The 12,007-nt window shown below is 55.1% G+C and overlaps 1 protein-coding gene across 2 annotated transcripts in view; it reads left to right on the forward strand.

Moving 5' to 3' along the window:
• The window catches only part of PDE2A (phosphodiesterase 2A), a 366,524-nt gene that overhangs the window by 297,465 nt on the left and 57,052 nt on the right, over positions 1 to 12,007 (forward strand). For both annotated transcript variants that reach the window (XM_073333785.2, XM_073333795.2), the window contains 3 exons: positions 47 to 106; positions 10,635 to 10,794; positions 11,715 to 11,767. In XM_073333785.2, the coding sequence (XP_073189886.1) occupies positions 47 to 106; positions 10,635 to 10,794; positions 11,715 to 11,767 (273 nt within the window). The remainder of the gene's footprint in view (positions 1 to 46; positions 107 to 10,634; positions 10,795 to 11,714; positions 11,768 to 12,007) is intronic.

Below are 12,007 nucleotides of genomic sequence, written 5' to 3' on the forward strand. Positions count from 1 at the left end.
TTGGCGGGGGTGCCCGGGCCCTCACTGTCTTGCCTTGCCCCACCAGGTGCACTGTGGGCGGCTGAGCGAGTCGGACGAGCAGAACCTGCGGGCGCTGGAGAAGCATGTGAGTAACGCCGGGGCTCCCTGGCCTGCGCCTCCCCCAGCACCTGGCGGTGCCCCCGCTGGATGGGGCTACAAGCCATCTCTGTCAGCCAGGGTGCCCAGGAGCTCAGTCACACTCCTGCCCAGGGCCCCCGCTGCCCAGCTCCCTGGGGCAGCCTGCCTCAGCGTCAGCCAAAGGGGACTCCTATGTTGGCGCTCAGTCCTTACCCTAGGTGCCAGAGGGGGAATGGCCTGGCGGCTTGCCCTGGGGGAGGCTGTAGGGGGTGATGGCAGGTTGGGGGATAAAGAGACTCAGTGACCCTTCCCCCATAGTGTGCAGGGGAACTGTGTGTGTGAACGCGTGTGCAGGGGATCCGTGTGTGTGTGTGTGCGGGGGATTGTGTGTGTGCTTCTACAGGGGATCTGTGTGTGTGCGCGTGTGTGACGAAGCGAGACTGTTCTTAACGGTTCCTCTGAATCGTGTGGGGGTGCCTCAGTTTCCCCTGTGCAGTTCTTAAGTATCTAGGTGGTGGGATAAGGGGGTATGATCATTGCAGAGTCCTAGAGGGCAGGTGTGTGCAGGGGTCTGGACACAGAGAATGGCCGACACCCTGTTTCCTGGCAACTGATGGCCTGGGCCCTTCCCCCCTGCAAGGTGAGAGCTAAAGGGTTGGAAAACAAAGGAATCAGGTGACCTCCTGGCCTGGGAAAGGGACAAAGCCCAGAGGAGGGGGGGCTGGAGGGAGTTTCAGTTTGGGGCTGGCTGGGACATGGAGTGAAGGGCAGATGTGGTTGTCTGGCTCACTGCCCCCCAAAATGGACCCAGCTGAGGGTCCTGTTCTCTGCACCTGCAAGCTCTGTTTCAGACCATGTTCCTGTCGTCTAATAAACCTCTATTTTACTGGCTGGCTGAGAGTCCTGTCTGACTGCAAAGTTGGGGGGCAGGACCCTCTGGCTTCCCCAGGAGCCCCACCTGGGTGGACTGGCTGTGGGAAGCGCACGGAGGGGCAGAGGATGCTGAATGCTCCGAGGTCAGACCCAGGAAGGTGGAAGCCGTGTGACCTGTGTGTCCTGCAGACAGGCTGCTCACAGACAGGAGACTTCCCCAGAGTCCTGCCTGGCGTCGTAGGGAGCAGGTCCAGAGCATCGCCCGGGGACTCCGTGACAGCGTGCGGGTGTGTGCAGGGGATCTCTGTGTGTGTGCACATCTGCCGGGGATCTGTGTGCGTGTGCAGGGGATCTGTGTGTGTCTGTGTGTGGGCGCAGGGGATCTGTGTGTGTGTAGGAGATCTCCACATGTGTGTAGGGGAGGTGTGTTCTGGGTGTGCAAGGGATTTCTATGAGCAGGTGTGCGAAGGGGATCTGCATTGGTGGGAGTGGGGACCTGCTGGGGTAGGATCGGTGCATACACACATTAGCTGGTGTCTGTCTGCAGGAGGGGGCCTCCCTTTCCATTTGCTACCCCTGGGTTAGAAGGCCTCCCTTTGCTGTGACCAGAATGAGTGTCATCCGCGGTGGGAATGAGAAATAGCCAAGCCATGGCGGGGTGCCGCTGGGGTTGGCCTGGAAATTTCACCCGCTAGACGCTAGACGGCTTGGCAGGGAGCTCTTCGCTCCTTCCTCTGCCTGATAGTGGTGCTGCCCCCTGCTGGTCACAGCAGCAAAGCCAGGTCCAGAGTGAGCATGATTGGCCCCCCCCATTCTGAACCATTTGTCAGTGATGGAGAACCCCCATGACGACTTACCAAGGGGCGCGGTGGACTCTCCATCCCTGGCCATGTTTAAATCAAGACGGGATGATTCTCTAGGTCTGCTCTGGGAATTATTGGGGGCGGTTCTCTGGCCTGTCTTAGGCAAGATCCCACAGGTCCCTTCTGGCTCTGGAATCTAGGAGCCCTGGGGGCGTCCAGCTCCCTGGCTCAGCGCCCATCTCCGCGGTGAAGGCTTGACTCGGAGTTTGCTCCTGTGGCTCTCCCAGGCGCTAGCGTGGCAGGCGGACGAGGCCTGGCTGCGTCTCACAGAGCCCTGTTCCCCAGCCGCACTGCCAGCCACCCCAACCTGTCGGGGTTCGCCTCACGCCAGGAAAGGGACCCAGCTGCCCGGGACATATGAATTGACATGCAAAGGGGAAGCCTGGAGCCGCAGGGTTTTCTGAGTCACTGAGTGGACCAGACAGACGGCAGCTGGGGAATGGCCAGGAGCCAGTTATTGCGCCCACCTGCTGACGTCACAGTGACGAGACGGGCCTGATCCAAAACGCGCTGACGTCAGTGGGACCTTTGCCCCTGATTTTGTTAGGCTAATACTATCCTGCTGCACTAGCCCAGACGGGCTCTGCCGAGTGAGTCTCCAACCCTACCTGGCCTCTGCCGAAACTTCCCTGTAGCATGGCTCACCGCTGGGAAGGGAGGGGACGCTGCCTCGGGAATAGAAAAGGGGAGCCACTAGAAGCTCCTACGTGGTTTCACCACTTCAGTGCAGAACGAGGAGCAACGCCTGCCCTGGGATGGATAAGCTGCAAATTTGTCGAAGGCTTTAGAACCCGCAGGACAGAAGGTCCCGTGTATATGGAAGATATATTCTTTATAACAGTCTCTTGCCCTTCTCTACGCCCTCCTAGCACTTCAGCGGCATCGGGTCAGTAAGTTAGTAGAGGCCCCAGCTGCGATCGGGTCAGCTCGTGCTAGGTTTTGCACAGACAGAGTGAGAGATGGGCCCTGCCCCATGCAGCTTGCAGCTTAAAACACACACGGGCACCAAAGAGTGAGAGGAAGGAGACATTAGTGTCCCCGAAAGCACAGAGAGATGAAGGGCCGGGGATTTTTAAAGCCTCCCTTCTGCTGACCAGGCCGGTTTTTGATCTTTTCCCCAATTATTTCTGACGAAACCTGAAAACCAAAACAATTTTTGTTTTCCTGCCCCCTTCCCCTCTATTGTCAGTGTCAAAAGGGACAAAGGGGAAGGAAGTGAGGGGGGGGACCGGAAAATGGGCTGAGAACAAACAACGGTGAAATTAACATGGTCACACACGTTCTGGAATAAAGGACAAAGGGCTCTTTTTGGAGCCTGCAGAGCTAAACTGATGGTGAAGTTTTATGAAGAAAGCTGGAGCCCTTTGCAGCCGGCTTGGCTGCGGGCAGTGACTGCCCTCCAGCCGGGTGGCACGGGCATGGGCACTGGGAGTGGCATGGGCTGAGCTCGGCCCCTGCGCAGTTCCTAGTGGCCGCGGTGGGTGGCGACACGGCGTGTAGGGAGACACCAGGTTTCTCCAGCCTTCTTTCTGACGGAGGTTTCCCCACGATCGAGGAGCCGGGGCCGAGCACCAGAGAAAAGCCAGCTCTCGGCAAGACTTCCCCAGAGTGGGACTCTGAACGCCGCACATCACCAGCTGTTTGCCCGCCGTGCCGCGGCCAGCTCTCGGGCTAGTGGGAGAAAAGCAGCTCCATTCGTTCAGGAGCCAAAGCCCCAGCCAATCCCCGGGGAACCAGGATAATAGGAAAATCAATACGGTCTTGTCCGGGCAATTAAAGCCGCTGAGTGAGTGCTGGAGAGACCCGGCAAGATTCAGTACACACCGTGTGCAGCGCAGGACTGAACAGAGCTAGCCGGAACGGGGAGTTTGGCTAGATCTGGTGTCTCTGTGCACTGCTGCCCTCTGCTGCATCGACAGGGAACTGCTCCGTTACATGTCATCTGAGCCCTCCCCTCAATCTTTAATGCACTCTCCTCGGGGGCAGGGCAGTGAGCCGCTTTGTACAGAGGGGGAACTGAGGCACAGGGAGGCTAAGTGACTTGCCCAAGGTCCCACAGCGTGTCCATATCAGAGCAAGGAATAGAACCCACATTTCCTCCTCTGTTGGGCAAATCTCTGGGCCCCTGCTCCCCCTCTGCTAGAATGGGAATAATGAGCCTGCCTTTGTCTGTTTAGCTCGTGAGCTCTCCCGGGCAGGGCCCGTGCTGTATCAAGCTAGCTGCTGACAGCGCCCCAGTGTGTGTCTGTCTGCTGTTTTCTGCACCATCGGTTGGCTGAGAAGAGAAACTCAAAGGGCCGGTGCCTGTTTCTTCACTGGGCTCCTTTTTCCCAGCCGGCAAATTCCTCTGCAGTTCTGAGTACCCAGCTGCACCGTGAGAGTAGCTGTTCAGGGCCAGTCAGCGTTTCTTACCAGCTGATTCTTCTCCCCCAATCTTGCTCAATTCACCAGCCATCTCCAGCTTGTTTCCACGCTTATTACCATGATGCAAATTCCACCTCCACCGTTCCTCATGCCTAACCCAGGAGATCCCCTGCACCCCTGGGCACAACGGAGGCCTAACTCCTGTAACTATGTGCTTCCTATTGTAACTTCTTCCTACCCTCCACACTGCCGCATTGCCACAGCCAATCTTCAAGCATCTCCCTCCTGGTACTGACTTCCCGCAAGATGCGACTCCATACAGTGCGGCTCGCTGAGCCCTGGAGGATCATTTTAATCCTCGACTCAGTGTTGTTGCTGAGCATCGCAGGTCCTATTCCCGTGTACGGATGCCTCACAAGGCCACCGACCTCTGTGTAGCCGCCTCACCTGAGTCAAGAGCAACCTGTGAATTTGCCACTTGCTCAGAGGAAACGACCAGGGGTCAGACCGTCAGGGAGAAGACCAGTTCCAAGGATCCTGAACGACTCCTCATGATAAAACGCCTCGCCTTGGAGAAAACCAGAGAAACCGCCCAACGGGTAGAAAGCGCCACCCACAGGGCTATGTCACCGTATGAGGCACCAGCTGTCTCCCAGCCTGTGGAGGCGAATGCAGTCCGACACAAGACTGCAACCTGCAAAGCTCCTAAGTCCATAGGTGCCGACTCTATGGGTGCCCTGAGGCTGGAGCACCCATGGAAAAGAACCAGCGGGGGCTCAGCACCCACCGGCAGCCTGGCTGATCAGCTCTCCCCCTCCCACCCAGCGCCTGCTGCAGATCAGCTGTTCGGTGGCATGCCGGAGATGCTGGGGGCAGGGGAAGGAGTGAGGGTGAGGCGCACTCCAGGAAGGGGGCAGAAGGGGGCAGGAAGAGGTGGGGTAGGGTTGGGGCCTTTGGGGAAGTGGGGGAGTGGGGGCGGGGCCTGGGGCGGAGCAGGGGTTGAGCACCCCCGGGGGAAACGAGGAAGCCGGCGGCGATGCCTAAGTCTATCTCCTCGGTGCCTTTACCCTCCCACACACCACATTGCTACCCGTGCTACAGATGCGGTGGCCCTGGTGACAAGGCCGACGTTTAAATGTGCCCTGCCAAGAAATCAGTGCACAACCCAAAAGGACCCTTTGCTGAAGTCTGCAAGTCTGCCATCCATGTTGTTTCTGGAGTTCTCACAGATGAGGATGGTGGCAAACTGCATCCCCACAGGGACGGGCGATCACCCCCACCACTGCCAAAGGTGAGTCGAGGGCCAGGAGGCAGGAACGTTAGCGGATCCTGGTTCGCCCGCCTTGCACTATAATTGCCAACCAGTTCTACACCGTGCTACAGTCGAACCTCAGACTTATGGACACCTCAGGAACAGTGTCCCTTGCTCCTGGCTGGAGGAGTGTGTGTGTGGGGGTAAAAACAGCGTGTCCCACTCCAGGCCGGGGTATGGAGGAGGTGTGAAAGCGGTGCAGACCCCAGCCCTGCTCCTGCTCTGCTGACTCCGGCTGCCTTGAGCTGACAGGCCCAGTGTCTTGCTGTAAGTGGCTGCTGTGGGGGTGGGGTGAGGACAGGCAGCCCAGATGGGCCTACCTTTAAGATGCAATACAGCATGGTGCAGCATGCTGCTGCCTGATTGATTACTTCCAGTTCCACTTGGTCTCCAGTTGACCAGTCAGTCCCATAACTCTGGTGTTCATATCTTTGAAGTTCTGCTGTATTTGCCAGCTCCCAACCTCAGTTGCAGCCTCCTGACATCTATCCCGGAGGATATGGTGGATCTCCCCTCCCCATCAATGGCTAGTTTACAGCTGCTCTCGCGTGCAAAGGCTGTAATGTCCAAGGGAAAAGCTAAGAAGTCCAAAAGGGAGTTTCTATTTTAGGAGGGAATCATCAAAAGGATCTTCAGAGGATACGAGATCCCAGTAGCACAGGATCTGTCCTGCAAACTGAGGGTAGGCCACTACCAGGAATCATCTCTGGCTTTCCAGTAGTTTTCACCGATACCACAGGTGTTGCAAAATAGTTCCAAGCACGAGATCCAGCCAAAAAACAGTATGCTCCCTGTGCAACATAAAGTGCTAAACGTACCAATTGCACTGAGACAACCATTCCAGGAGCAGATTCTGAAACCATGCGGAGCAAGTATCATTGATTCGTCAGAACGGGTTTCTTTCTCCTGTCATTCCCGCCAGGAAGCCTCGTGGTGCTGTCTGCATGTGTGTGGACTTGAGAGAGCTAAACGCCAGCATTGTCGTGGATTGTCATGCTCTACCCAACATCAGTGGAACGCCGCTCACCTTGAAGGAGGCATGAGTCTTTATGACCCTTGATTTGTCACTCCATGAAGTTTGTTCCAATTACAGCCGATGCCATTTGGGTTAGCCTCTGCCGCGATTGTATTCCAGAGAATGACGCATGGCATTTTTGGAGAGAGAAGGGATGGTACTTACTTCCTAGATGACATTGAAAGATGAATCTGAACATGTCATCCTAAAAGGGGTTATAAAAAAACTTCAAAGACATGGACTTACCATCAGCAAGAAGAAATGTCAATTCCGTACTGACTCAGTGACGTATATAGGACATACACTCTCTCGGAACAGCATACAAACAAAACCAAACTCGGTGAAAGCCATTCGTGATGCACCAGAGCCTAAAAACAAGGACAAACGTTGGTCCTTCTCGGGATTGTGCGACTACTATTCAAAGTTTGTACTATACAACAATTTGCTGTGAAAGTAGTTCCTTTGCGCCATCTCCTGGAAAAGGATGTGAAGTTTGAATGGGATGAAGAGTGCAAGAGCAACTTTAGCAAGATAAATCATGCAATTTCCAGCAGTCTGGCTCTTAGAAGCAAACGATTGTCACAACAGATGCTTGTGAGTTCTTGGTACTGTCTTGACTTGGCTAAAAAATGGATGAGAAGTCACTACTGCATTCACCTCCAGAGCCCTGACTGATCCAGAAAAATCTTATTCTGTCATTGAGCAAGAAGCTCTGGCAGGTTTCTGGGCAGTAAGACATGTCAGAACCTACCTTTGGGGTCGGAGATTTAGCTGAATATCTGATCACAAACCTCTTTCAGCTTTACTCACCATGCAAGGTTCTGGTTGAACAACTCTTAAGAATTGCCAAATGAGCCACCTAACTAACGGACTCTGATTTCCAGACAGTGTGTTTTCCAGGAGCCAGTGACTCCACTGCAGATTGTTCCTCTCGCCTGCCCTTATCGTGAGGGTGCAATAGAGAAAGCAGATGAAGAGATTGCCATTGCACTAGTCTCTGCTACAACTCCAGGAGTGATCAGTCTCAGAGTGGGCAACAGCCATGAGAGAAGACAAGGTAGTTTAGGACCTAAAGAGTTACGTAGTCAATGGATGGACTTGTAAGATGATGACATCAGAACACTTGCAACCATATAGACACATATCATGTGAGCTGTCCTTTGTAAATGAATGGAAGTTGAGACTTGACCCATCTTCTTGTGCCTATACTTCTGAGAGAAGGAATGCTTCATTTGGCACTTGAAGGACATCTGGGGAGGAGTCAAACCGACAAGGGTGACAAGACTTCTGGTGGCCAATGTTGGACAATCAGGTTGAGGAAATAATCCAGGATTGCCTGGCTTGTGCTATGAGTGAGAAGTCACGGAGAATCTTCAACATCCCTCTCACACCAGTTAACTATCCCAACTGTCCATGGGAGAAACTGGCTCTCGACATAATGGGACCATTTGAAGATCAGCCTGGTACACAAAGGTTTCTCCTAGTCCTGGAAAACTATCATTCAACATGAACATGGCTGGAAGTTCTGTTCGCTGGAAAGGTGACCTCTGAAATAGTGAATAAGCTCATGTCCTCAGTTTTCACCCAAGAAGCGTTTCCCAAGGAGTTCGTAATGGACAGTGGAATGCAGTTGACTTCTGCTGATATGCTACACTAGGTCTGTAGCAATGGTATTGAGCACAAACTGGTTTCTTTATACCAGTGGTCCCCAGACTTTTCAGTGTCACACCCCCCTTACACCTGTCCACACGCACACACTCTGAGTTGGGAGCGGGGCCATGGCTCCCAAGGGGGGAGGGGGAAATGCAGACAGGGGTAAGGGGGCTGAGGCTGAGGCCGCAGCTGGGGGTGGGTCAGGGGGTGGGGCCAGGAATGGAGCTGCAGCCAGGGATGAAGGCTGGGGGCTGGGAGCGGGGCTGGGGCCAGGTGCGGAGCCAGGTGCAGAGTCGGGGTCGAGGCTGGGCACGGGGCTGGGCACCAGGGCTGCATCTAGGGGAAGGACCAGAGCAGAGCTGGGAGCGGAGCGGGGCTGGGTGGCACTCCCTTCTCACCCCCAGATGGGGCTGGCCCGGACCCCCCCACTAGGGAGGAACACCCCACAGTTTGGGGACCTCTGCTTTATATCATCCGAGAGCTAATGGTCTAGTCGAGGGAATGAACAGATTGGTGCAAGAAAGTTTGCAGCTTAGTTACAAGTGAGACCGTGAAAGGAAGCTTTGCATGCAATGTTGTTTGCTTCAGGGCCACCCCGCATGCAACAAAGGAGTATCACCCTTTCATCTATTAAGAGGATGCAAGATAAATTCACGACTTACTACCTGTCAAGGGCCTGCGTGTTCTCTTTTTTCAACCAAATCCTCCCTTGCAGCTAGTCGCGAAAGTGTTAAGAGCACACAGGAGAAATACAGGCAGTGCGGAGCTCAGAAGAACGGTGCTAAACCTCACAAATTTCAAACTGGAGATTTTGTTCGTGTGAAACTGCCATTCAGAGGCAGAAGAAGGGCGTTCAAGATGTGTGTGTCCTTTGCAGATAACAGAACCCCGAGCAGATTCGGATGGATTAATGGATGGAAAGAAATGGAACATTTCAAGGTTGTCGGCAGCTTCTCCGCCAGCAGCTGGAGAAGAGAATGCTAATTTCCACCCTGGACCAGAGAACCCCGATGACACCGATCGTGCTAATGGGCAATGTATAGCATTTGGGAATTGCTCCATTGCCCAGTCTTGGTCCTGCTTCTCCATGTACTAGGAGAAGTGTGAGACAAAGGAGACTGCCTGAAATGGGGGAGGGATAGCTCAGTGGTTTGAGCATTGGCCTGCTGACCCCAGGGTTGAGAGTTCAATCCTTGAGGGGGCCATTTATGGATCGGGGCAAAAATTGGGGATTGGTCCTGCTTTGAGCAGGGGGTTGGACTAGATGACCTCCTGAGGTCCCTTCCAACCCTGATATTCTATTATTCTAAGATTGGAAAACTTTGTTGCTGGACTCAATGGCAGTTTGAAGTCTGACAGTGGTTGTTCTGAAGGGGAAGGGTGTGTTGTATCTAGCTAGGAGCAGATCTCTACCCTGGTTTGTAAGTCAGTTTCTAGGTGGTTCCTGGAGCTTTGAGTCCAGGAGCGACAATTCCCAGGATGCACCAGCGGAGAGGAAAGGGAGGGCGGAGAAAGAGGAGAAGGAAGAATGTGAGCTCTGTGAAAGAGAGGGGAATAAACCTTGTCTTTTGTGGTTCTCTAGCTTTCTGAGACTTCCTCAAAGGGGTTCGGGGACAAAAGACCATATCTCACTCTGTGTGTGTGTGTGTTGTGTGTTGTGTGTACAGCTTCTAGCACAATAAGGGTCTGGCTTTTGTTGGGGATTCTAGGTGCTTCTTTAATATAAAAAATAATAACAGTGGATTTATTACAACAGCGATTTAAGGAAGGAGACGACTATCTTGTCTTATTATTTAAAAGGGACAAGAATAAAAACCTTTAAGGAAACTGTTTTCTCATACTGGGTTTAATTCTCAGCCCTAGTGGGGCAGATCTACCTGGCAAGGTGAATTCACTTCTCAGTATCTAATCTAATCTAAGCCACCGTAGTTCTAAAGTGCCTCTCACCTCGGTATCCAGACACACAGCATCTGTCAGCTCCCAGATCCCCAAAAGCTGGTTCACTTTCTGTTCCAGCCGCCTGGTTCTCCTCACTATGGTGGAGTCCATCCCTTCCTTGCTCCAGAATGTCCCCCAGGCTCTACCCCCTCCTCTTTCCATCACCCCCGGACTGAGACCCTGAAGTTCCCCCAGGAGCTGGTCCTAGGCTGGTGGTCTGGAATGAGGGTATGGCTGTATGCAGGCCACTTGGGCGTGTGAGTGGGAACTGGACCATGTCCAGGCAGGGGAAGGTTTACATGGGGTTTGAGGCTTGACGCTGTTTTCTCTCCCCATCCTCGTGGCTAGGAAAGAGAACAGCCTGACCCGAGCTCTGTGCGTAACCAGCCCTGCCCAGTGTATGGTGCACAGAATAAGCCCCTAACGGATGGGAAGGGGGCCGGGTTCCAGGAGGAATGGGAACAGCTCCCCTCCGCTGACCCCTTCCCCCCCTCCCCCACCTGCTTGTGCCTTGCAGGTCCTGGTGGCATACCGGCGTGTCCAAACCCTCCAGAAGCTGCAGCCCTGGCCCCAGGTCAGCCTGTCCACTAGCTCGTCCCAGAATTCCCTGGCCAAGACCGAGAGGGCAACGCACAGCGGCTATAGCGACCTGGACCGCAAGATCTTGCAGCTGTGCGGTAAGCGGGGGACAGCTCTTTCCAGCTCGAGAGGGGCCTGAGCACTGAGGGGGACTGGCAGGCACCACAGAGCAGGGGCCCCCTTCTCTAGAGCTGCCAGCGCCCACGTATGGGGTCGTTGCCATTGGCACGTGGCCCAGGCTGCATCCAGGGACCGGGGCATGGAGGAGTCGCTCTGGTGGACGGGACCTGGGGCCAGTCAGGCCCAGCTGCCCCGGAGCAGCAGCCCAGTCCCTGTGTGATATTGAGCGCCCTGGAGCTGTGGGGAGTGGGGGGTTGGACAGATGCAGTCTCGGCCATCAAGGATCTGCCCACCCTACAGAGACATTTGCCCCCTGGCCCTTTCCCACCTGGGGCTGTCTGGTGATTGGAGCCCAGACTGCTAGATTCCAAGGCCCAATCTAGCTGTATTTGGACTTGATGTGAAAGGAGGCAAGTACTGGGCCCTGATTCCTGGCTCTGCCCCTGTGGCTAGGAGATAGTGGGCTAGTTCTTGCCTCGCTCGGTGACTTGGTTTCCCCTGGCTTCTGACACTGAGCGGCCTCCCGGGGCAGAGGAGAGAATGAACAAATTGGTGCCCAGGTCTCTGTGAGTGTCAGGCAGGTGGGGAAGCCTGTGGCCTGACTCAGCCTGGCAGCTCCCACCACGCCACAGGGAGCAGGAGCGCCAAGAACTGACCATCCTCTGGCTGGTGGGAGATGAATGGTGGAGGGGACGGGGCAGCGGAGGGGAGTCACCAGCAAGACCGTTACGGTGCCGGACTTTCCGGAATGGCCAGTGCCCAGCCTGGCGAGCTGGTTCCGGCTGGGTTAGCTAGTTATGCTACCTGGCTTCCCGGGCAGGTGCTGCAGGGTCTCTGGCTTAACTCCCTCCCGCCAGCCCATCACACCAGCCAACGCTCTTGCTCGTTGCTTTTGCAGGGGAGCTGTACGACCTCGACGCGGCTTCGCTCCAGCTGAAGGTCATTAACTATGTAAGTACCTGGGTGCTTTGCTTTCACTGCGACGGACCTCCCGGGGAGGGAACGTTCTGCCCCATCCGCCTCGCAGGGAAACCCAGGGCAGCCTTGCTATTGACCTCAGCGGGGCAGCGGAGCGTGGCCTTGCTTTGCCCGTGACTTAGTGTTGCCGGAGTGTTTCTAGCGCTGGGCAGGTGTTAGCTGCTCCCTGCAGAGCGTCTTGCACACAGCCGGCCTGTGCAGGGGCCGGACAGA

This window comes from Lepidochelys kempii, chromosome 1 (assembly GCF_965140285.1).
Source record: "Lepidochelys kempii isolate rLepKem1 chromosome 1, rLepKem1.hap1, whole genome shotgun sequence".
Taxonomy (NCBI): domain Eukaryota; kingdom Metazoa; phylum Chordata; order Testudines; family Cheloniidae; genus Lepidochelys; species Lepidochelys kempii.